Source organism: Plectrocnemia conspersa, unplaced genomic scaffold (assembly GCF_051122295.1).
Source record: "Plectrocnemia conspersa isolate PC_06_02 unplaced genomic scaffold, ASM5112229v1 ptg000014l, whole genome shotgun sequence".
NCBI classification, from domain to species: Eukaryota; Metazoa; Arthropoda; class Insecta; order Trichoptera; family Polycentropodidae; genus Plectrocnemia; species Plectrocnemia conspersa.
Window position 1 is genome coordinate 31,967,162 of NW_028277178.1, and position 27,373 is coordinate 31,994,534.

The window sequence follows — 27,373 nt, forward strand, 5'->3', positions numbered from 1 at the left end:
GATTTAGATGTACTATTTCAAGGTACTGCAGATTCCATCAGCATAAAGAAACATATGCAATAACACTTCAAAAATACTGGGATCCATTGAAGAGCTCGAGGACATTGTGTACCTTGTATAATCACCTAGTGCGCAGTACCCTCGATAATGCTTCTCCGTTCTGCTCACTTTTAATAAAAAAGGTCAAAAAACCGTTTCTCTGATACTAATGGTAAAAAAATATTACCCATTTTTATTTCCCCTCAAAGGTATGTTGTAATATGGTTCCACTGCGACGCCGACGGCACGATTTTATTGCTTTTGACGTGAAATAAATAACGGATAATTTTTTTTGCGCCCTCATATTGGTCAAAATTCGGTTTAGATGTACTTCATTCGATTCTCACTTATCGTAAGTCATAATATTCTTAAAATAAGATAACCGAGATGATAGCTAGATAACCGAGTGTTTCCACTGCGACGGCATAATTTTATTGCTTTTGACGTGAATTCTTTGAATTTGGCCAGAGAAATGCATTTTATGAAAAACTATGAATCTCAATGAAATCACTGGCTGGCCAACTTCTGCCCCCCTCCTCCTGGAAAATGCTGAAATGTCCCTGCTTTGCGCTTGTATTTAAATAATAATAAAATTCTTTATTTGCACTACGCGGCCAATAAAAAATATTTTTTTCAACTTTATTTTTAAATTTACAAAAATAAATATTTTTTTAATCAGAATAGCAATTTAGAATAAAACGCCCCACAGTAAAAAAAGGGTTATTAAAGTTTTTATAAAATTTCAAACTGCGCAGCCAAATACATACATCGATAAATTTAGAGCTCCAACAAATTTGTGTTATAATTTAAATAAACCTCATTGTTTTCATATATTTTTCTCGTGACATAGCAATGCAAGTGCGCGAATAAAGAAAAAAACAGAATAGTAACATGACGTCATATATGTTCAATACAAAAATGTTGATGGCGTTGTTTTTCCGCTTGAGTTATTTCGATAATTGAAGAGTTAAAAACGTGTGTCGAGAAAATGTAATAATGTAATTGTTTATTTCTTCTACGTTATCAAATTCCCTAAAAGTCAATTGAAATACAGTGCTTAAAATTTTCACAGCTTTTCTTTGAATCACCTGATTGAATTTTTGACGCTTTTTTTTGGTTAATTTAATTATCTATTATGGTGAAAAGATAGCTCAAGATAAAAGATGTAAAGTGCCCAAAGACTTTTTGGAAATTTACTAATTATCAAACCCTGACTATATTTTAATAGTTATACTGATATGTGAACTACGAGTGACTATTTTAAATTGCCTTGCATACTAGCTGGTCTTACCTATACGACTCATAACATTTTATGTTAGCGTATGACCTCCGTAGGTCGTGATAAGACAGTGGTCGTATATCTTCGGCGATACAGATCGCTTTCGTTCCAATCGCGGCGTCTAGGAACCCCGAACGGTTCGGTTCGCACGCCTTCTCCGCATTCCCATGCTTCGTGCGGATTTCACATCACGCCGCCCGTTAATTGGTGCACCACCGCCACAATGACTCGCTTCTTCCGGCCGCCTGTCACGTTTCATTACAGCAAAATGACACAGATTCGGCTATTCGACTCGATAAGCAGATAATCTAAATATCATTGTTAGCGCCGGGGAACGCATATATGCGTCATCCGTCAACTATTCAAAATATGACTGATACTGCTTTATATAATATATTTTCTCGAGGTGCATCTTTGTAATTTAGTTTATTTAAATACGTTTATTCTTCAATACTAATTTATAATTTTTAAATATTTTTTACCTTTTAATCAATTAGCACAAAGCAGAAAGTCATATTGATGACAAATTGCAATGTAATCGTGTGAATGTCAAGTTTTTTCTTAGCGCTTGTGCACACATTTCCACAATTAAATGGATGCCACTAATTATCATCATATGTACTTACATAGTGCACGACAGTTAATCTAATTAGTGCTGTCGAGCGTTGCATTATCAACATGACATTCGTAAACGACTCGTTTACGTGCGTTACTGTATTTTACCTCTCACCATAAGTGCATAAAGAAAAATGTCGCTATTTATAACATTCTTGCACTCAGTGCCGAAACTATTTACACCGACGCTTTCACTATTAGTAATTGACCCTCGTCTAAATTACGAGTTCGTGTTGCAACTATTTTGGCAACTATTTTGAATTTTAACAATTATCACAACAGAGAAAGGTAACCCATACATAAACTCCACTCACTCAACCACTCAAAAGTGTACATGTTGTTCTTTAATATTCGGCTGCAGAAGAACCACTCCTGCTTCATTGTTGATATTTCATTATTCAATCGTATTTCGTTAGTAAATATTTTCGAGTGTCATACCGTTACAGTGATGTAATCGCACAAACCGGTAATCCTACCGTAAGAAATTGCGCAATCAACGAAAATAATTTTTATAAAAATAAACTATTATATTTTGCATAGATGCGTAATTTACTTTTTATTTTTCTTATTCAGAATTTTTCATGAGTGAAAAAATAGAACGAACTGGATAAACAAACACATCGATAAGACTTATCTATATATTTTAAATCGTGACATGATTGAGGCCCTGCGATTTTTGAATAGAATCACAAGGAAGTTTATTTTATATGTTATCAATGAAAAGCGAAAGTGTAGCCGCTTTACATCTACTTGTTGACATTGCCATTTTTGTAGAACTTATCTTGTACTTACCTTCAACGGAAGGAAATGTTTCAAGTTTCGTTTTCACTCGTCCCATGTTTTATCGCTAACTAATGGTTATACCTGGAAAATATTTACATACATATGTATGTATTTCCGCGTGTAACGTGGGATTTTTCTACTTTATAACGGCGAATGTTTTTTTATTTTTATCTTTGCAATATAAATAATTTAATTTTAACCAGTGGATTAAAAATAATTATGCTGAGATTTTACTGGATCGACTAGTAGAGACATCGTTCTGAACTGTTCTTAAAATATTCGTTAATATTTATTTTATCTTTATATTATTTATAACAACCGTGACCATAAGAACTAAAAGTCAGCAGACAAGCATACAAAATATTTTTATAAAACAGGTGTAACTGCCGAAATTTAAAAAAATACTCATTTCTTATTAGTCTTGAGTTTTTTAATAGGTGTTGCCCCGAAATCAAGCCATTTTGAATGAATATATTTAATTAAATAAAAAAACTATTTATTCTATATTATATGAAATAAATTCTATTTTGGCAGAATTAATTTTAAAAGTATAAAATATTTTTTTCATGTTATATTAATTTATTTATTTATTACTTGAATTTTATATTTTTTAGTTGGAATATATATTTTTTATTGAATTTAATTGCTATTTAATTTAAGATATAAATATATTTTATTATAAAGTTTTATTTCTTTTTTCTTTTATTTTATTATATATAGATATTAAATATTTAAATACGTTTTATTTATTTATTTTATTTATAAAATTAAATATTAATTTTAAATAATTTGAGAAAAATATCGTGTTAATATAAATTGCTATCATATAATATTACTTATTTTATATGCAATGCAACTACATGTTTTTTTAACTTTGTTTCTATGAAATCTCTTTTAATTTCACTTGTAGTTTGACCCTTTACACGAAATGTTAACTGTGCGATAATTACGCTGAGTCACTTCCTTATTACCTCATTTTTTATTATAGACTAAAAAAATTAAAGAAAACTATTTTTTAAATTAAGAATAGTAAATGAAAGCTGTTTAAAATAGTTCTAGTATTTTGATTTTATTAACTTATAAATGCTGTTTTAAATATCATTTAGTAAACTATTAAGAATAATGAATTTAAATTACTTGTAGAAGTCAATATCGGTTCAATGTTCATACGATTTTGAATGACGTTGCTGAGGTTCAACAGAATCTTATCTGTCGGTAATCAAGTAAAGAACTAACTGCGTACCGAATGATCTTTGAATAGCGAAGTGGTGAGAGTGAACGGTTATATTTTGATCAGCGATTCACTGCAATTATGTTAAATTTATTTATGAATTAAATAATGAAATAAACAGGAATCATTTTCTGGGACGAGTCAGGATAGAAACTATAATGCGAAATTATCAAACGTGGCGGAAACACACCACCTGATTCATCACTTATGAAAATTCGTAGGCTAAAATGCTAAGCTAATGGCATTCGCGTTTTACAATAGGAAAACATATTTTCTATTAAATATAACTTATGCATAAAACAATTAAATGGAAGATAAGCTCACGTTAGGGTTTTTCCAATCGTAGGATAAAGAGTACGGGGAAATATTCTTAATGTTTTTGAAAAAATATTTAAATCCTAGGGGCCAGTTAACTTTTGCCATTTTCCTTAAAAAAATAGCAAAAATAATCTTAATTATAGATCTTCTTCTCGACATTTTCTTTACGGATACAAAGTAAAAGAATTTGAAAATTTACTGATTTCTATGTGTAGTAATGATTATATTTATTTATATATTTCAAGTTATTTAATTATCCGTATAATTATTTTTTCACAATTTTATAGATGGGGAGGCTAAATTAAACTACATGTTTATATTTTCGGAAAAGTATATCCACCGCGGAAATTAAAATATAACTTATATTTTTACAATCGGCCTAGTGTAGTAATCTCTCAAGGTCGTATGTCGTACAATATTTTATTATTAATGCTCAATTCTAAAGACCCATTCAGTGTATGTATTTTTAGTTTAAAGCCATTTATTTATTAGAAAATACGTGCGCACGGCCTAACCGCGTAACGTCAAAGCCTCAAAGAGCTACGAAATACATTAAATATCTCTAATATAAAATAAAATTATACATTTATAAATCGATGTCCGATTAGAAATACGTACAACTCTGAAATATGTAAGATCTTGCCAGGTACTTCATTCATTAATTGAATTGCTCTAGCTATATAAAAGTTTATTTGAAATCGCAAATACGAATCGAAACAGTGTGAAAGATCGCAACGCACAAGCGTGTTCCTAGACAAAAAACTTCAGTTCGGATTGTTTAATCCGCATATAAATGTTTAATTGAAATTCAGTCATAAAATAAAAAACATTGGCTTCATGGTCCTTTAGAGCCGACTTGTTTGGTAGGGCTCGCAATAATAGTCAGATGTCAACATATCAAGCCAAACGTGCTCTCCACCGCCGCTCTGTTGTTATTCACGTTTCGTTCGTCACTCTGAATACCTTCGCGTCCTACATAGAGTACGCTCGCGATAGTGATTACTTTTTGTGAATGTATTGTACACAAATATATGAGAATGAGAAGTAATTTGAGCGCGTATGCCTATTGACTAAGAATTTTCGTTGTCTCGCTTTCTCTTTTAATAAGGACATTCGTCGTTTCATCATCGCTGTTATTCATTATTGAAGTGCAGTGTGACACAGAACGTTCTTGATCTTCTTTTCTAGGATTTATTTTAAAAAGAAAGGTAACAATAATTATGAAAATAAATTTATTGTATTATTTTGCTATGGTTCATTTAATATTTTTAGAGTAATGTCTAAACTTGGAAAAAGAAAACCACTTTCCGGACAATTTAAGGAAATAAATTATAATCTCTACTAATTTATAAAGGACTCTTTGTAATATCATAAATGTATGTTAAATAAACATATATTTTCTTATACAAAAAGAAATTGTATTGAGCCGTAATGTACACGCATACAACTATTTCGAGCGTACTTTACAATCAAATAGATTCATTGAGAGTTATTCATAGAGTGTTCACTGTCTAACCAACGCTCGCTCGCTCGCTCGCACCTAACCTGTCTAACAGATTAACCCTTTGAGTAGTGAGTTAATTTATACACATTTCTAAATTTGTTAGTATACACTTGGGAGTGAGTTAATCTACGTATTTTTCATAATTTATTGTTATTTTATATTGCATTTATAGTAACTTTTTTAACGTTTTATTGCTTTGATTTATTTTACTACTTGTTGTATTAACACTTTTTTGTTATTCAATTTTCTAATCTTTATTTTACACATTTTTTTTATAATATTTGTTTTTTTTATATTAATTCAGAGGCTCGCAATATTTTTTAGAAGAATATTATAAAATATGTTTTGTTATATCAATTAATTTCGTACCCTTTAATTTATTGGTATTATTCTCAATAAAATTCATTTACATTTAATTAAATTTAAAAAAATATATTATATAAATATGTTTTTTATTTATTATTTCTTCAGTTATATAGATATGTAAATTTGTAAAAATATACCTGGGGTCCTCAAAACAGTTAAAGATCGACCACCGTACATGTACGGCGATACCGCTCAAAGCAGAGACGTCATTTCAGCATGGTGGGGGACAAAAAAATATTTCATTAAGGTTCATAGTATTTTATTAATTGACATAATTTTTTCTGACCAAATTCAAGAACGGAGGCAAATACCACCCTCCCCCAAATGACGCCCCTGGCTCAAAGGGCTAAGCGTGAGCGAGATATTTTGTAAAATATTTCTAAAATAAATAATTTAGTGCCCATTTATAAATGTTATAATATTTTTTTAATTCACATTAGCGTCCTATTCCATTCTGACCATATGTTATTTTTATTCTAATCATTTAATATTTATTCTGACCCTGAATAATTGTTAATAAAATTCTGATCGAAATTTTTTTTTTTCTGACTTAAAGTTGATTTAAATTCCGACTATTTAACTTGTTGCCTATTATAAACAATGATTTTCTGATACCTGTACCTGAGGGAATATAAATATTATCCATTTTTATTCCCCATAAAATTCTACTATGTATGCTGAGATATGATTCCCTAGAGTCGCGTCGACGAGTATACTTGAAAAGCATTTCCTTAAGTTGCCGGTAGGGAATATTTACAATCCGGATATTCTGAAAAAAAATCGTTTTTATTTACTAGCGCTTGCGTTCTTGGTGATAAGCACGGCCATCCGATAGTATTGATTCGTTTTCATCCATTGTACTAGGAGTCCATATTACCGAACCGTATTCTAATATTCTAACCCCACATTCGCATCATAAACCAAATCAGTTTTGTTAAATATTGACTATATGGATAGTTAAAATTAAATTAAAAGACAAATTCGTTTATTTTGAGAAGAAGATTGTTTAATATTTTATCCTTGCACACCAAAACAAGTGAAGTACATACTGTTATTTTTAATAAAAACTTTAAATTGAAATATTCCTTCCTCGGTAACAATTTGAATAAACATATTTTATTTACAATCTTATTCATATAAAAATATACTGAAGCATATTATTGTTAGCAATGAGCGTTTATTGTTTATTTTTAAATCACTAAACGGAAAAGGAATTTAACGGTTTATTGATTATTTTCCGTTTGCATCATTCTTTTCGATAGCGATCAATGACGATATCGCCATTTGTAGTATATCAGAGCGGCTCATTGTGCCGAGATAATTTTCCCACTGGAAAACTCAGTTTGCGATGGAGCGTCGCTCGCGCCAGTCGACACCGTAAAGTAAACGCTACATTTACGGTTTCGTGTATGCAGTGTGTGTATAATAAACAATCGTCTACTGCGCCTTATCGCAGATGTGAAATAGTGTAATATTGTTTCGTGCGAATAACTATGGCCCAAGTCAAGTTTAAGATCTCCACCGGCTACGACACCTCGTCGTTGAGGAGCAACAAGTCGACCAAATCCAACACTTCCGTCAAAAGCAACAAAGATTCAAAGCCGAAACTGATCAAGATCATAGACCCCAGGACGAAAAAGAAGCGCATCTTATTGCTAAACGAAGCGCCGAAACGCGGTACGCCGTTATCTATGGTTTTGAGTGGTTCGATGATGTTTTGCGGTTAACTAACTACGTATGCGTATGAGTTATCAAAATATTAGTCATCAGATAAGTAAGGGCGCGTGTTCGTAATTTGTATCATCTTTGAATCCGAAACGCAGTCTTGCGGAAACCGCTCGATAGATGGAAATCTTGCACCGTTCTCTCTCTTGGCAGATCGGTTTTGTAGGGCGTTTAACAGATGTCACATGCATTCCACGCGACCGTCACGCCATAACACTCCAAGGTAATCGGTGAAAAATTACCTCGTTATGACCCATAATCGAGCGGCGTCGACGTTAGAATGCAGAGGCGTGCAAATACTGTTTTTATATTATTTTTCACCTATCTAAAGTACACTCAAAACCGAACTACAACCCCGTACGCGAAAGCGACCTACTGTTTTGACCTCGACGGTCGCTCAATCGTGACGAAGTTCCGCTATGATCCGAAGATCCTTTTAATGATGACATTTTTTTACTCTACTGTAACGAGGCAAAATAAGTAAATTTACAAATGACTATCACCCGTTAGATCTGGGTTTGAATTCCATACGGACCCTTGTGTTTTGAAATTTCTATCGTATCTGGAAGATCGGAATTAATGATTATATTATAAAACTGTAATTCCGATTTTCCTTATCTCAGGAATGAATATCGCGATGATTAATTAAAATCGAGCTAGATCGTACATCTCTAATAATGAGCTACTTCAGTTCATAGAGAATACAAAAATAGTTTATTTTTAAAATATATACATGTATAATATATGTATATGTAAAAAACAGATTTAGATTGCGCAAAAGTTCGTGCTTACTTCTTCATTACTCTTACTTCCAATACTCCATTAAATGACGCTTTGATTAGTTTTTCCTTGTTTCATATTGTTACATCTGAGACTTTCCAAATTTAATGTTGATGCGCGCTAAATCATAAACACACCTAAATTTTTTATTAAAAATAAATAGTTTTATATTATTTTATTTCAGTTAAAATACATGTGCAGTGCATAAAAAAATTATATTTACAAAACAATTTGATTAAATTATATACAATAATGGCTAGACCACAATGGTCTAGCCATTATTGTATATAATTTAATTGTGTATATTCCTCCACTTGAAGAAATACTTGCCCAAGTACAGTAATCGACGCGACTCGAAGGAATCATATCCCAGCATACCTCGTAGGATTTTTTTGGGAAATACAAATTAATAATATTTATATAACCTTATGTACAGATATCTGAGAAACCATTATTTAACCTTTCTAATGACATTTCAACTGGGTATGACGAATAAATACGTCATAGAAAATTCTCAATTAATAATAAGCATGACGAGTTAACCCAATATGGACTTTTTAAAAACTAATCTATAGCGGGCGGGACAAAGTATCACGCTTCATACTACATCTATACACTCGTTCTAATCGCACGTTTTTAAGTCAACGTTAGATCATCAAAGATCACTTCATTGTGCCATATACTTATTTTTGTAGTAAATAATCTGTCAAATTTAATTTGTATTACTGCAAGATAATAATTTAAATATTTTATTATTATTTAATCTTAAATGTCAAAACATCAACTAATCGAAGATAGCATTGAAAAAACTCTTACTTACGATAGTGATGATGAAATCTGTCTACCTCAGTTAAAGATTAATTTTATCATATAAACAGCAATTAAAAATATTTTTTTTCACTCTTGGAATATAATTTTTATAGTTTGTTATATTTATTTTCGTAATTCTCAAACTTTTTGTTTGATTATTATTATTTATTTACTGCATTTTTTAATTACATTTAATTGGGTGGTTTATTATTACAATTATCGTGATTACAGAATAAGTGGTCAAACCCATTGAAAATGCAGTAAATTTGTAATTTATAGTCATACCCAAATGGAAAAAAGGAAAAACATAAAACCGTTAAAAATTAAACTGAAATTGATTATAATAAACTACTAGAAAAAAAAAAACAGGAAAAATTATAAGATGAGGGGTCAGCGAAATTGTGACTATGAAACAAACAGAAGTTTGGCTCAATGAAATCTTGTGACAGTTGTAAGGGGGGGGGGGGGTAAAATTTACAAAAACCTGTAACATATTTTATGAAAGCCGCCTTATAATTTTTTTATTGATATTTCTATTGACTTCTTATAACAAAATTCAGTTTATTTTTAACGTTTAAAAATTTACTTCATTTTAAATGGTTTTGACGACTTATTCCGTGTTCATGATAATTGTAATAGGCGTGACGAGAAATCCCGTCAATGGGGAAAAAATAATTCACACTAGTAAATTCTCAGGTAAAATAAAGTGAATCAACTATTTCACAACCTGACCATAGAAGCGTGCTCGAGAGTAGTACGCATTAGATTTTACTATACAAGGCACACAGTGCCTTCGAGCTCTTCAGTTGAATCCCAGCATCTTTGAGGCTTTATTGCATTTGTTTTCTTTATGCTGATAGAATTTGTAGTCCCTTGAAATAGTTGCTACTTTTAAGAAAACGTTTTTATAAGAATTTGGAATTACGAATAACTTTATTAATGGTATTAAAAAAATATTAATGGTCCTCGATTATAACATTTAATGTAATGAAGTCATTAGACAATCATAGAACAATCTGCCCACATATATCTGGACTTTATAAAACTTCTTATGTCGGCTGATTTATACAAATATTTTATATGAATTACCTTTTTTAGTTCCCAAGTTATCTGTGAGTGCTGCAGTTACCGTCGAAACGTCCCACCTGCCCTTAATCTATTATTATCGCACGCTTGTTTCGCGTTTCTAAATTAAATTGCTCAAAGGGTTTTTCGGTCTAGTCTAGTCTACCCTTATCGAGCGATAAGGCGTCGATCTGCGCGGCGGCTCTCAACATGTGGGTCGCGTTATTTTCGACGCATTAGCGCCGCCATTGTTTTAGCCAGAAAGAGATTGCCCTCAGAGAGAGTTTTCTGAGAAATTTTCTCACGTTGCACGGCGGGTCTAAATTTTGCCGGAGTTCGTTTCACAGTTCGCGAAGCGCATGATGGCGTTTCTCACACTTCATTAATTTCACGCTTACCAATTTATTTTTAATTTTCCATTAGCAGAATCGAGCGCCCGAGTTCGAGTTCGGCTAATAGCCCTGATTTTAATTGAAAATCGAGCTATGGAATAATATACCTTTATTTGAAATTGCTAATTGAAAAACATGTTTCTCAAAATGTGTATTTGAATAAATTTATTTAAAATAACTACATACAAGTAGCAGTAGAAATAAGCTAGATATGTTTTTTTTCTATTCAAGATGCAAGTTGTATAATTGTATTTAAGTCAAATGTATGTTTGTATATAAATTAATGGCGCTCCGTTTATATAAGCTGAAAGCGCTGCTTCCCTTATTTATTATTTAATTTAATGAAGTTTACATTTTAAATGTCGAAATTTACCCGGCCTTCTGGCTAATAAATTTATATGTAATCAATTATTATAATCAATTTAATCTATGGGTCAGTAGAATAATGCCAAAAAACGGCATTTATTCAGTATTGCTTTTCTCCGAGCGCTGGTAGAGAAGCTGGCAGAAATATAATGTCCTCAGGCTGGTCCTCTGAGGTCTCTTGTTGCTCGTCTTGTAGTGTCAGCTAAAGGTCTTGGTCTGTGGTCGTGATCGTCTAGGTGTCTCTCGATGTCTCTCATCGTCCCTTGGAGACCGATCTTTTGTATAGTAGGTTGGGAAGGTCTCCAGCGAATCAACCATACAGATATCATGCAACCAATTGTTGCGCTCGTTAATTCGACTAACGAAATATGTCCACGCCTCTAGAGAGTGAATCGCTAGATGGGCATTTCGAAGGTTTGAATATTACCGGTGCTTTTTCGGTCGCCCGATGGCGTATTGTTTGCGCAAATGTATTGCACAAAATAAATATATCTTCTCTGTATTTCGACGCATTGTTTACGTATTCCTTTATGTCCAATGAATCGTTTTTTCATCTGGACATTACGACGATTGTTGTGGTATCCATTCAGTGTCAGTCTTTGTTTATATTATACCATTGTCACGTTCATTCTTGTAATTATCAAGGATATGATGATTTACTGCGCGAATATACAACAAAGAACCACCCACAGTTTAATATTTTGATTTCATTGAAATTATTGTGCCCCCCACCGCCCCCCTTCCAAATGACGTCCCTGAGTATTGCCCTCATAAATGTAGTATTAGATTAACAGATTTCAACTCTTAGGACAATATGTAATAAATAGTATTTAATTGTCTCTGTCTCCTATAATGTTTGCACTGTAAAACAATCAATAAGGCAACGTTAAAATATTAAGCAATATGATTGATAGATAATATTTCGATTTCATTAAAATTCATAGTATTTCATTAAATTTAGAATCCACGTCAAAATCAATCAAATCGTGCATCACCATTGCAATGGAAACGCTTTATATTAAGCGAATATATTGTAGCGTTTAAATTAAGACATTTTATAACAATATTATGACTTACAATAAGTGAGATTCGAATGAAGCAAATCTAAACCGAATTTTGACCAATAGGAGAGCGCAAAAAACAATTATCTTTTCTCAGAAGTCAAAAATCCACGTCAAAAGCAATAAAATCGTGTAGTGGACCAAAATTCGGTTTGAATACATTTTAACCAATAATCTCATATCAGAACTGTGACTTCTGAGAAGTGATAAGTGTTTTTGAGCTGTCCTATTGACCAAAATTCGATTTGGATATACTTTGATCAATACCCTCATATCAGAAGTCCGTAGTAGTATCGGTAAGAATAGCTATCATATTTTTACAACATGTCTGTACTTCTTCTTCTGATTGTATTTTAGACTTCTATTCTAAAAATATAATTAGTTTTAGAACTTTCATTGGGTCTAGTTGGGTTTGGTTAATTCGTGTAGGTTAGGTTTGGGTTTGAACAGCAAATGAACGTTTCGAATCTACTAGAAAATTTAAACATAATTTAACTGCCCTTTGCCAATGTGCTCAATAAAAGCATTTTAAAATATGTTGATTCTATTTCAAATTCGCTCAAAGATTAAAACGATTATGAAATTACGAAATTAATTTCTTTTTGCGCAACGAAAATGATTACTTTTTTGCGTACTTTTTGATAAAAATTAAAATAACTTGAAATTTTCGCCTTATTCTTTATTTTTTTTATTATTGAAAAAATACCTGTAATTAAATATTGTCTGATAATAAATAAAACTTAATTTTAATATTTTTTGTACCAGTAATAATATTTTTTTCAATCGGTTCAAGCACATGAAAACAATTTTTTACATGTGTACTCATAAATATTTATTTTATTTCCAGTGTCGCTTGACATACGAAGTCACATAAGTATTTCAAACATTGACTTTGTTTATCATATCAAAAGAACATTTTTTCAAAGCAATTGTCGCAAATTACACTAACAATGGCCGTTATTATGATGTATGATGTGTTTTCCAGCTCTCAATGCATCCGACAATTGCGATTCTCTTGAACAACATGCACAAGGACAACCGATGCAGCAACAACGGCACGAAATCCGAATTGCCAGATCGGCCGGAGGTCTAGGTCTCTCGATAGCCGGCGGGCGAGGATCCACACCGTTTCAAGGAGACGACGATGGAATATTCATCTCTCGAGTTACTCCCGGTGGCCCTGCACATAACGCCGGTCTTCGGGTAAACAATCCTAAACGAAAATAATTATATAATTCATTGTGTAATCACCGACGAATTGAATCATCGCAGGTTGGAGATAAAGTAATTAGCGTGAACGGTACAACTGTAATTGACGTCGATCATTACTTCGCAGTCGAAGTTTTAAAAGCGAGCGGTCCGACACTCTGCCTTATTATTACTAGAGATACTCCAATATCCACTAGGTATATATTATATGAAATATAGTTTCCTCTCCTTTTACTATATATTAATATCCTTTTAATAAATTTAGATCTCATAGTAGAGCCGCTAGTGGCGCTAGTCATCTATCTGTAGGAATTGGGGATTCTGGAATGATCGTAGATTCACAGCCGCAAGTGAGTATTATCATTAAATACTGATTGTTTATAATAATATGTTTTTGATCGAATATACGTATTTTAGAACGTCAACAAAAAGACGCCAAGTCCTTTATTATTAGGAAATATAGTCCCTCAAAACGATAAAATCTCGACGAGTCCTCAACCACAAGGTATTTCACTAATCATGATTTTTTACACTACTAACGATGCTAATACTTAAACGTTATTTTCAGTATTCACTCAGAAGGTCTCGATTCACACGACACTCATAAGAGACGGACAAGGTCTCGGATTTAGCATAGCGGGTGGAAAAGGATCGCCTCCGTTTAAAGTATGTCATTTTATTTGTAATCTATTATATCGGAACTGTTATATAAATATTTCGTTTCTAGGACGGAAGCGACGCTATATATGTATCTCGAATATCTACCGCCGGTGCAGCCGCGCGAGATGGTAAACTTCAAGTCGGAGATAGAGTCATTTCAGTGAGTTGTATTTAAGTAAACGTATTTATGATGTCTTAAAATATACTCACGGGTCGATGTTTGTTTAGATAAACGGCACCGAAATGGCGAGCGCTCGACACGAACACGCAGTGACGCTTCTGACTGGACACGAACGATTTGTGAGACTTGTCGTCGAACGAGAAATACCAGTAATACCGACTAATTCACGTGAGTACATATTTATTATGAAGATCTCTAGAAATACTGATTTTAATATAAATCTTATTATGTAGATAAATTTCGATAGAAATACTGTAGTATACATAATAGATTTCGATAGAAATTATACCTACTACAAAAAGTGTTCTGGAGAATTTCCCGAAAAACCCCTACATTACAACTAAATTACTTACTGTATTAGAAATTGACCGCTCACAAGCCACGAGTCGCACATGTTACCGTGTGTGACTAGTAATATATTCTTAGAACAACTAGAGCATTGGCATTTGGGATTAATAAATTTATTTCAGTTAAGAAAAAATTGAGTAATTGTAGATTCCTCACAATGCAAGAATCAGGACAAATGCTTCTATCAACAAAATATTAAAATCAATTTTTTAATTGATTTTGATAACTTACTTTTGAAAATAAAAATTAAAATGTTCCTTAGCAAACATGATTCTTCATCTTGTTCAAATGGTAGCTGTTAAAAAAATTAAAAGTATCACGAATTCCACACAGACAAAATGTATCCGATTCTTGTGGTCAATACTGCGAGGATGTTTTATAGTTCTTATGTTCAACTTTTAAAATTCATTTTTAACTATTTTTTTTAACTATAGAATATTCAACGTACAGAAGATCTTTAACAGAAGATGCCGTTTTGATCAACGCTGTAATAAATGCAAACAGCTATCAACAGGCGATTAATAATACCGCTCCGGAAGTAAAGCCTGCTAAAATATCAGAAGAAATAAAAAATCCACCTACCAACTACCATGCAACTAATGGAGAAAACGGAGTTGTTTCAAATCACGGTCCGCCACAACCGGCACCGAGAAGATTCTCGAGTCTATCGCCCGAGGTAAATGTCTTATTAATTATTTTGATTCATATGTTTCTTAAAATTTATATTAAAACCTCTTTCTAAAATACAGAATACGATCGGCATACCCATCTTAGAAAACATGGCGGAGCAAAAATTACCACCGTCGAAACCGCTGGGTTACTCGGAAACGTCAAAATCTACCAGCGACGTCTTCAATGACGATACACAAGTGAGCTTTTATTTATTTTTAACACAAGCTTTTAATAAATGTTGTCTATTTGGAAAGCTATTATTTATCACTTGACGCTTATTTTTATTTTTATATCTAAGTATATTTTTGTTTTTTCTTTCTTTTAAAATTGCTTTTATTTCATTTAACTGCATTGTAATTATGACCAAGTAGTTTTTTTTTTGTTAACTTTTTTTAATGACATATAAATCGGTACATTTAGCCCATGCCACGGCCTATTACAAACGAGGAGTTCCAAGCAATGATACCGGCTCATTTCCTCGGGGGACCTCCGCCGGAGTCTCGCGTGCCGAACCCTGTTGTACCTCCCGGCGGGGTCACGATTACGGTTCAGCGAGGAGCTCCTGTTTTAGACGTGCCGCTTCCTCCTTCCCCAACCGGTCTCGGTCTTGTGACTGAGACAATCACCAAATCGACTTTTACCGAAACTACCGTCACCAGAGTCACAGATAACCACTTGGAAGCCCCACTTTTGACAGAGGTACTTAGCGTTAATCACATACTGTACCTTAGGATCATCACATTATTAATATGAATATCGCACATAATATATTTAATATATACACAACATCACTATGAATTCAAAATTATAAAAAGAAAATATACTTATTTATATCGTAGTTCCGTGTCTGTATGTTTATGTCGTCTTCTATAATTTTCATTTTGCTCTTACGTTTCTTTGATAATTTTTTTTTATTATTGTTTTATTCACAAGATAAATATATGCATTCCAAACGTCGCTTCTAACATGTTTTTGTGATGTTACTAATTTTATATCGTTACGTATAACATATTACACTATTATATTGAATGTTTTATTTTATATACCTACAAATATTTATTTATTGTGATTATTAAAATGTTTTTTTACAGGACGTGATCCTAATCAAAGACGGGGGATCTCTAGGATTTAGTATAATCGGAGGAACTGATCATTCTTGCATACCGTTCGGCGGCAAAGAGCCCGGCATATTTATTTCACACGTAAGCTAATAAAATTATTATAATAGTTTGGATCGAATTTAAAACAACGTGAATATTGAAACAGGTGGTTCCTGGCGGTATAGCGTCCAAATCCGGTAAACTCAGAATCGGCGATAGAATCGTAAAAGTCAACGGAAAATCGCTGAACGGCGTGACTCACGGCGAGGCCGTGCAGTTCCTGCTGCTACCTGCGCCTCAATTGACTCTGACGATCCGTCACGATCCGTTGCCCAGAGGATACCAGGTATTATACATTTTAATAAGACTGCAATAAAATATATTTAAAATAATAATTACAGCAAATTCATAATGCACGCTTATGTGAAAGATGCACATATATATTTTCAACTACATATTAAAAATCTCGATTACTTCGATTACAAAATGTCTATTTGACGCGAACGATCAGTACTATTTCGCTAAATTCATAGCGTATTATTATACATATTATATAAAATTAGATAACAATTTCTTAACACTTTGATAATTGTTGATTTCTTTTCGTTTGCGCTTGCCATCGTCGACTCCACACTTTTCTAAATTACATCTCACAGGATAATATTGAAATAGAATTTATACAAATCACAGTAAGTCGATCCTTCGAAGACACAATACAGCTGTTCATATATTGTTTTATTTATGCTTGAACTGTCGTTCTTAGATTTCACTCCATAGACCTATTTAATAATAAGCTGTGTTATTTTTTAAATAATTATTATTTATTTTCTTATCACTATTAAGTCACCTTCATATATCAAATTTTTTACTTGTTTATAAAAAATCCTGAATGTAAAATATCACTTTTAGATGTATCCCCATTAGTTTTCTAGTTTTACTATCATTAATGTGTTACAGAAAACGTGTATTATCAGTGAAGTTATATTTTCACTGGCATTTCAGTGAAATCATATCCAAATATTTTTTCACCAGTAGATATATATTTCTACTAGCGAAAATATACTTTAATTGATAGACGCATAGACAGAACTACACAAAAAGCGATTATTTAGAGTTTTATTCATCTTAAAATAATCAATTATTATTTTTACATATGTTACAGTGAATGTGTATATTCATACAATATATTTAATACGGAAAACGAATCATCTGTTTGTAAACAAATACAGTTTTACTGATATTGAGCAGTGAAATTATATATTTATACTAGTAAAAATATAACATCACTGGTAATACAAATTCACTGTAATGTATGTGTTTTCAGTGATTCTTAATATTTAAAATATTAGTTTTATTTAAAAAAAAATGTTTAATTCATGATACTACAATATTAGAGAAGCGCTGTTATTAATCTACATTATGTCATATTTTGATTAATTATTTAAATAGATTATAAAACTATGGTTTATATTATAGTTGCGCAACATAAAAATTCAACCCTTTCATTTCTGAAATTTGTTATAATCAGATTATAGTTGCATGAATTCCTTTTTCTGTTTAAAATACAATTCATGTAAAATACTTTCAAACGGCATGCATAAACCTATATTACACCTCTACCCACAAACATTCTAAGTATAAAGTGTTGTTTTAAAAATATATTGACATTGTTAATTTTACATAAAGATTAAATAACTCGATTTATATATACGTACATTACTGATTTTCAATTGTCATAGTGTTCACATAGATTTTTTACTATTACTTATATATTCGCTGCTTATTAAAAAATATTAAAACTATTGATCAACTGTAAAAATATTTTAAAATATAAATTAGACTTGATCGGTGAAGACTAACGATATAATTAAAATCACCATGTAATTTACAATATAAATCTAGTTATCTTTTCTTTGTGTCAAAAATGTTGTACAGTGTTATTAATATCATCGTTTAATTTTTTATCAGGAACTAATAATAACAAAACAAGAAGGTGAAAAACTAGGAATGCACATTAAAGGCGGACTCAGGGGTCAGAGAGGAAATCCTCTAGATCCTACCGATGAAGGAGTATTTGTGTCGAAAATTAACGGCGCTGGAGCTGCACGACGAGACGGTAGACTAAAGGTAAAGTTTTTTTATAAATAATTCTCAGTATTGCTTTCATTAATTTTATATGAATTCATAGGTTGGAATGCGCTTATTAGAAGTGAACGGTGTCTCTTTACTCGGGGCGAGTCACACAGAAGCCGTTAATGTGCTCCGTCGAGGTGGAAACGGTCCGCTCCACCTCGTCGTCTGCAACGGATACGACAGAAACAACGTTGAAAGAATTCCCGCACAGGTTATAAATCTCTTTAAAAAATAATTTACCAACCCATAAAATTACAATGATATTTGTACATACGTAAACTTGGCACAAGTAGCTCGCAGTAATTCCACGGCTTGTTCTTTGTTTTTATTATAATTGTATCCCCACGCTTACAATTTCCCTCGCACACAGCCCGGCAGTGAAAGCGGTGTGAGTGGTTCCATCAGCGGATCACTGTCGCATTCCGTTTCCAGCTTAGATAGAGAAGATCAGGAAACACCGGAGCCCATTAACATGCAGGTAGGCGAAATCGCTTTAGAGTTTAAACAAATAACGCTTAATTAGATAAACTCAAATCAAAGTTTACACACACGCATGTCACACACACGCACCGGTTTTAACAACACGTATCAGTTTACACTAGTTTGTCAAATGGATTTTTTATAAATCAAAAAAATATATTTACAATTATTAAATATAATTTTAAAAACTCTCCCTACATATTAAGAAATTATAACTTATTATTTTTCATAAAAAAATATTTATCAGTGAATGTGTATCACGGTGAATATATTTTCACTGGTGTTTCAGTGAAATCATATCTGAATACATTTTCACCGGTAGATGTATATTTCTACTAGCAAAAATATAATTTTACCTAACCTAAACGATTTAAACAAACCCAGATTGATCTAATGAAAGTTCTAATACTAAGTATAGAAGTTCAAGGTTTGGATTTGAACAGCAAATGGACGTTTTGTAACTGTCAACGACAGTCACATCAGCTGTTAGGGCAAAATGTTCCGAACGTAACAATACATTCACATTGAATATACCCCATTTTTCATTTAAACTTGAATTAAATCATTATTCTTAGTTAGCTAAAGTTCTCCGAGTTTTTCATATTTTTAGCGCAAGCATTTTTCTCCCACCAAACGTAACGCATTATTTTATTTTCCCAATGGTAATTTATCATGGTTATTTTTATTAAAAATGAGTTGAATGGCTGACGTCACATTAGCAAACAAGAATGTAAATCGTTTATCTGACACTAATTTAAATAATCATAATTCGTAAAGATAAATTTCGGTCGCACATATTGGGCGAGTGTATATGAACAACTTACAAGAATTTTGGAAGGCTTGGAACACTCTGCTTCAGATGATCTCAAGAATGCTAAAATTAGTGTTTCTAATTTCTCGAGAAATTTGAACATATAAAAAATGTATTTAGTATTAAAATATATATTTATATAAATGGAATATCTTTTTACTGATTTCATGTACCACAATTTGGGTCAATATTTATGCATGTAAATTATATTATATTTAATAATCAAAATATAAACGAACGTGAAGAATGGTGAAACATACTAGTACACGACTATTACATTAATAATTTATTTAAAATTCTTATATGAGTTATTATTAATCACTTCTCAGTCACAATACTTTTTTAAAAATGACTCAAAGACTGACTTACCCTTTCCTATGCAGCCGTTGTAAAACATTTAAAAATATTTGTACAAATTTAATTTTAATTAAAAAATGCTATAATAATTTTCTCGAAAATTTTGCTGATTTAAACCGCTATTTATTTTTAAAATATTCGTTTAAATTTAATATTTAATTAATAAAATTTCTCGAGAAGAAACACAAGCCCTACATAAATATGTATGTATATGATTTTTAAATTTTAATGTAATGTTTTAATTTTAGGAAAATTCTGTGCCCGCACACGATTTAGTCGAGATCGACACTGAAAACCAAATTGCAATTTTGAATAAAGAAAAATCTACACCGGAAAAGGTTAGTTTTATTTCTTTCGAACTCAAACATGATATCGTGGATCGACGATGACTTGCAATATCTGTTTAGGTCTTAGACATAGTGAGAGCCGCCGAGAGCATTGTTTTAGATGTTCCTCCAAAATCACCCGAACCTCAACAAAAGACAACAACAGTCGTCATGAGTAAACATACTCTTTTGCCTAATTCAACAGCACAAGTAAGTTGTTTTTGCTATACGCTAATTAACCGATTTATTTTTTAATATAAAAATATGGAAGGAATTACATACGATTATCGGGAAATATAACATTATTGACAAAATATCATTAAGCGCATATCGAAACCATTTTATCATCATATCCTTCTATATACTTTACTCACTCATGGCATGCTAATGCTTATTGTTTCACTTGATTTTTCATATCTTTGCGAGTTTTCGTTTCAACATCTTGATGGCATTATTCTTAAGTTCTTTTATACGAGCGGAAGAATAATGTAATTTCTGCATAAATATGTACGCTTCTGTCCATCTGAATTGAATAATATGATGTACCGTACAAAATAGTTCATCAGAAGCATACATTTTTCAATCACCTTCAAAGTGCATGAAGTGTGTTTTTTTTTATTTTGTGCATGTGTAATATTGGGATACACGTTATTATTATTTTTTTGTGTTTTTTTATGTGAATTGTATATATTGTACATAATTTTATTTATATTGTTTTTAATTGCATATTTGTGTGTTTTAAAATATTTTATTATAGATTACATCAGTAATTTTTTATTCGGTCGATAAAACTAGTCTGAAACACCGTTTCCGATCTCATCCTCCTTTCCTGATTATAGTTATAAATAGTGCTTAATTTATTATCAGAAATAATGTTAAGGTATTGTAAAACGATTATGTATTTATATTAGAATCAATCGACAGATTATTAATAGATATTTTTACAATGAAAAAGCGTTGAACATAAAATTAGAGAATCATTTTATAGTGAAATATATAGATATGGTATAAATGTTTATATTTATTTTTCATATTATTAACTAATCATTTATATAATTTGTAATCTACATATCTTCTTTTATAAATATTTAACGTTGATAAAACATAATTATATTTTCTATATGCATGTTATTTTAATCTTTTCAGTGCCAACTGTGTTTTAGTAGCAATTTTTATTACGTAATAAATAATAAATAACAGTTGACACTGGAGCGATTAAAAACCTTCAAATATGGTAGCAGCTCTGTTTCAAAAACTGTCGTGGTTAAAACGCTATTTATACGTTTTATTGCATGAATGTTGTCAGTGATATAAAAATATATGTAAACTGCTGTTAATTTAATGTTGCGACATGAATGTGTCTTAAAATGAAATTATACATATTTTTTTAATTTTATTTTTCTTAGAATACATGTGGTTTGTTTCTTTTAAATTTATCCAACATTGATCAATGAATAACTCGATATACTTGAATGTTAATTGTGCTTTTTTACTACGTCGATTCATTGATCATAGTTTGTATGTTTTATTATAAAATCAGTTATAGTTAAACATTTATTTTGAATTGTTAGTTAGGGTTTTATATATATTTTTACAGTAATTGGAATGCCTCCTCATTATGTCATTTAAGAACCTCATAAAATTATTTTTTCAAGATGCAATCACAGAACGGACCGAAATAAACGGTCGTTTTATTGCTGTATCTTTCTTTCGGTTAAAAGTCTCTTAACTTTGTCATTAATTTAAACGGTATCGGTCGAAATAACTACCGCATTGATGTGTTCTTTTTTTATTTGGCATATTTCCAGAATACGATCGGATTAGAAGAAGAACCTTAACATTTACAAGTGAACGAGCTTCTACTATAGATAATAATGTAAAAATATAATATTTTGTAAAACGAATACCAAAATGATAATGTACACACTTACAAACCTTCAATAAATATATTTTAATAAAAATATAAAAATTAAGTTTAAGACCAACAATAAGCCAAAAAAGAAGAAATCCGGAAGACTAATGCGAGCCAATTTTTTAACGTCGACAAGACCACAATATGTATATAATGAAATGTTACCATCGACGAAATCTTGCTGTTCCTATTGAAATGCAAAAAAATTATGTTGTAACGCATACGCGAATTGTTTATATATCTATATACATACATTGTTTCGTGTTTAATCAATTGATCACATATCTTTAATATTAAAATTATATAAGTTATATACAATAGTTTCGGAAGATTATATATATATATACATGGACGTTGATTTTTTGCATTTAATAATTTGTTAATAGATTTTTGCGTTTGTGTAAATGTATATATAACGTCCACTGTAGAGTGAATTTGAATATTTGTTATGTTATACGGCTAATATAATTATAAATAGCGACGTTTGCGCATACGTTCAAATTATAAATGTTATAATGAAAGATTATATATTGTATTAACGTTGTCGTGAAAGATTTTCTTCGTAAAGTATAAACTGTGATTGCTTTCGGGAGTGAAGAGATTTTTTACAATCGCTTATATAAATTAATTTTTATCTGTAGAGATTGTATAATTTTATTATTGTTGTTTTCTATGAGAAATATGCTTATTTAGTGTTTTCCAATTAATACAGATCTATTCATATTGATAATTAAAAATATACATTAATTTAATCATATTACTCTTGTATGTAAAAGTTCGGGACCTTTTTACTTAAATCTATTTCTCAAAATTATATATTTCTTAAAGTAAAATTTATATTATAATACGGTACACTTTTTACGCTATCTTTCGATCGATCGAACTGTAGGGTTTTGTTTCATACGTACGTACTTACTTATTCTACCTATACTATTAATTTATATAAAATATAAGACTGAGTGTTAGAAATATGGAGTCTAAATATTTTACTTCATTTACATTTCATACTCGTTTTTATATCAAAACCTATATCGTAAAATATATTAATAATATGTACTTAATTTTCTATCGACGGATCACTTAATATATTGATAGTATATTTGATGGAATCCCACAACAACCGTTGCATTGATTAGATTATATGCGATGTTATATATTTTAAATGAATTATATATATATATATATATATATATATATATATATATATATATATATATATATGTATATTAAAAAATAGAGTAAAGAATCATTTCGATCTTTTATATTTATAACGACAGCAACAGTGGAATTTTTAGTCGAGTGTTTGTTGCGGGACCAATATTTTTATAAACGCTTCCTTTAGTATGACTTTATTTTGCCGGATCACTTTTTACTTTATTTATTTGATCGGTTTCGTTTATTATTAATTTCTATTTATTTCATACGAAGGAGGTATCAGTGAATGAAATATTAACGTCGTTGAATCCGTAAATGTTAAACATAAAATAGCACTTATAATAAGAACATCGTCATAATCTCAATGTGCCCCTTCTGTATATATTATATATATAGAATTCGTCCTTTGTAATATTGTGTACAATTTTGTTTCGTATATGTTTGTCATTAAATTAACGTATTTATATACAGATTTTCGCTGTTATTTAAAATTTGATGTATAAGTTGATCAATATTAAAATTATATTAAACGTATAATGGTTTCCTTCGAATTGCCTCTTTATTTTGCTTTTTATACTTTTTTGTTCTCTGTGAAAAGATTGATTTTTTAACGTCTTAAGCATGGCAAAGTTAACGTATAGAAATACACCGCTGATTATTATGTTCTTTGCCAAATTGTTCGATTTCATAAAAGTGTCTCGTCATATTTGCTACATTATTCATATAATGCACTCTTTTAATATCATTCATATCTATTCGAAGCTTTGGAAATCACTCGTATCATCTCATACGATATCGTTTAATAAAAACGCGTTTAAATAAAAGTTACACATGCACAAAATGAGTTAATTCAAAATCATATTCATACGTATTATTATATTGTATATCTAAGTAAAAAAGTAAGGGTATATTATGTTACTATATTAATATTAATTTTTACTATCTCTTATTTTGGTGTATTTTCTCGTCTTATTAAACAGTTATCTGCTGTGGGTTCAGTATCGCAGTCTCCGCTTACAACTTCTGCCGCAGTATCCACCCTACCCAAAGCCAAACCGGCCGTACACTCTAAACCCGCAAAACCTACCGATCCCGTAACAACGCCTAATTACGGAACGTGTGTCGACGGAGAAGACACTTCCGTTAACGAAGCGAAAATTTGTAAAATCCCCCCTCCGGTTCCCAAAAAGCCAAACGTTAAAAGGGTTAGTTTTGAAGAAACGCCAATTAACACTATGCATATTATACAACCGACTGTACAGCCCAACTCTATATTAAAATCGATCATCACTCCGTCGACTAACCCCACTAACACCGCATGCTCTAATACTAACGATTCCTATGTAGATTTGAAGAACGACGTGTTTACTATCGAAGATTACATTATACCGCCGCCGCCTACCTTCAAATCTGAACCTATCGACATTCAGACCGTTCCGTTGCCGCCTATTCCTCCGATAGATTACGAAGAAGAAATACCTTCCGTAAATTTCGACACGTTCCCGAAAAATCTGGCACGCGTTGCACCGAGCGATTTCGACGAGCTCGTTGAATCGGATTACGTTCCTAAATTTTCCAAAGACAGTTGTAATAATTTAATCCAACGAGCGGCCGAAAGCCCGGAGCTCATTCAAGTCCATTTTTCCAGTCTACCGACCGTCAGTCACGTTCCGAACGTGCCGTGTAGCTTACATCCCGATTTGCCGATTCGAAGTGACGATTCGCCTCATATGTCTCAATCGGCGTCGTTTCCTTCTTCCGCCGTTTCCGGCGAATACAATCCGTTCGTCGCGAGTAAAACCTTACCGCCGTCCAAGTCCATGGACTGTTACGACTATGACAACGTCAAAAATATCAGACCGCTCAGTATGGACGGCTCGGTTTACAAGTACGCCGTTCCGAAACCGTACAGATACACCGTATATACTCAAGAATTAGATCCCAATCCAGAAGCATCCTTGTACAAATCCACTCCTTTTGGTAAAATTGAAAAGTTTGACAGCATGCTCTATCCTGCTGCCGATAAGGGGAGTAATTTCACTATCGGCAAGGTATGTCTTGATTTATTATAGCCTATGTTAAACTGTAAACGGACTCGTATTCCTAACGATGTAAATTTAATACGAGTCCGTTTTAATCCTATACGGTGGTGGTAAATTAGCGTAGTCGAATCGATTCGTTCTAAAATTGCTAGCATGTATGTTTGTTACTTTTCTAACGCGTAGTTAAAATTAATAACCAAATAAAAATATTATGAACGAATGCATCTCTTGAATTTAGCTTAACGTTATTCGTATCACTCGAGCTTTGAAACGTTCATTGATAACCGTGTTTTATAGGTGTCTCCACCGATTAAACCGAATTTTGTCAAGGCCTCGGTAAGCGACAAAAAGAAGTTTTTCGAACACGCAATGGAGGAGTCTCATAAGCCGTCGCCGAAATCTGGTAAACTATCGAGATTTTGTAGATACGGTGAAAAAATCAACATTAAACGAATTGTTATTTGCAGAGAAAGTCTTCAGTTTTCTTTCACCTGATGAAATAGAACACATGAAGCAAGACGAAGAGCGTAAGATGGCGGCAATATCTCGCGAAGAGTTGATGTTTCACGAGGAACATAAAAATGAAGACTACGATTCCGGAACTGAAATTGAAATATTAAAGTGAGTTCCTTCGTTCTAATTTTACTATTATATATGTCATTTACGACTCAAATATGTATTATTGTATGATTTATAGAAACTTGCATTCCTACAAGTTACAAACATGGAATTATTTTGAGAAATATGTGCATTTAAATAAATATTTTGATCCATAAAAATAATTGTTTGTCCATTAATATAAGGGAAATCTTCGGATATTTTTTTCGGAAAAGGATTTGTTGCAGAGTCATTCATAAGGCGTTCGCTGTTCTGACCAATACTCGCTCGCTCGCACCTAATCTGTCCAACAGTAATGCACAAACAATTTGTTTTATGGAACAATTATTTTATATATTGCTCATTTAAATTGTCCTCGTTAATAATTTATACAAATAATAATGTTTTGAAACATAAAGCCATCGGTTAATCAAAATTCTACTTTGCATTTAAAAGAATCGTATTCGACGCTCCAGGTTCTAAAAAAATAAAGGTCATTTGTGAATTTTTTCCTGAGAGAGATAAAAAAAGGTCCCCACGGAAATATATGTTCAAAAATTATCTCAGAGCAAAAAAAATTAGCCATGGAAAATTTTGTTTAAAAACCATCTTTGGAATTTTTTTCAAGGAATCGAGGTGATATCGATACCGTGTTAAATAAAATTTAATTTTAATTTATCTAACATTGTTTCAGTCATCTGACTGGTGTTCAAGTGGACGTCATATGTGCAGATTTTGAAAAGGTGTTGGATAAAGTCAATCGCGATTTATTTGTGAAAAAATTAGTGATTAAATTTCGGATTTTCTGAAGGTTTCATATAGTTATTTTCCGTTGACCAATAGATATCAGTCCGTCAAGTATGAATACACTCGGGTCTCTTTTTATGCGTACTATTTTTATACGGTTTTGGAGTTATGCGGTTTATAATTCAAGTAGCATTTTTTAAACAAAAGTAAGTTTCAAATTATCATCATACTTGAGAGATGATTTAGTATTTTCACTGGTAAAAATATATACCTACCGGTGAAAATTTATTTCGATACGATTTCACTGAA

General features: G+C 31.6%; 1 protein-coding gene across 46 annotated transcripts in view; it reads left to right on the forward strand.

Annotated features, from left to right (window-relative positions):
- Positions 1–27,373, forward strand: part of scrib (scribble planar cell polarity protein) — a 92,750-nt gene that overhangs the window by 60,253 nt on the left and 5,124 nt on the right. For 8 of the 46 annotated variants that reach the window (XM_088203696.1, XM_088203699.1, XM_088203700.1 and 5 more), the window contains 20 exons: positions 13,320–13,537; positions 13,607–13,740; positions 13,809–13,893; positions 13,961–14,048; positions 14,112–14,209; positions 14,271–14,363; positions 14,432–14,552; positions 15,167–15,408; positions 15,482–15,601; positions 15,825–16,103; positions 16,496–16,606; positions 16,671–16,850; positions 18,473–18,631; positions 18,693–18,848; positions 19,008–19,115; positions 20,534–20,623; positions 20,693–20,821; positions 24,659–25,729; positions 26,018–26,123; positions 26,188–26,341. In XM_088203696.1, the coding sequence (XP_088059822.1) occupies positions 13,320–13,537; positions 13,607–13,740; positions 13,809–13,893; positions 13,961–14,048; positions 14,112–14,209; positions 14,271–14,363; positions 14,432–14,552; positions 15,167–15,408; positions 15,482–15,601; positions 15,825–16,103; positions 16,496–16,606; positions 16,671–16,850; positions 18,473–18,631; positions 18,693–18,848; positions 19,008–19,115; positions 20,534–20,623; positions 20,693–20,821; positions 24,659–25,729; positions 26,018–26,123; positions 26,188–26,341 (3,742 nt within the window). Of the gene's footprint in view, positions 1–7,475; positions 7,813–13,319; positions 13,538–13,606; positions 13,741–13,808; positions 13,894–13,960; positions 14,049–14,111; positions 14,210–14,270; positions 14,364–14,431; positions 14,553–15,166; positions 15,409–15,481; positions 15,602–15,824; positions 16,104–16,495; positions 16,607–16,670; positions 16,851–18,472; positions 18,632–18,692; positions 18,849–19,007; positions 19,116–20,533; positions 20,624–20,692; positions 20,822–22,419; positions 22,619–24,658; positions 25,730–26,017; positions 26,124–26,187; positions 26,342–27,373 lie in introns of those variants that run through there. The other 38 variants (XM_088203715.1, XM_088203717.1, XM_088203719.1 and 35 more) reach the window with 11 other exon arrangements.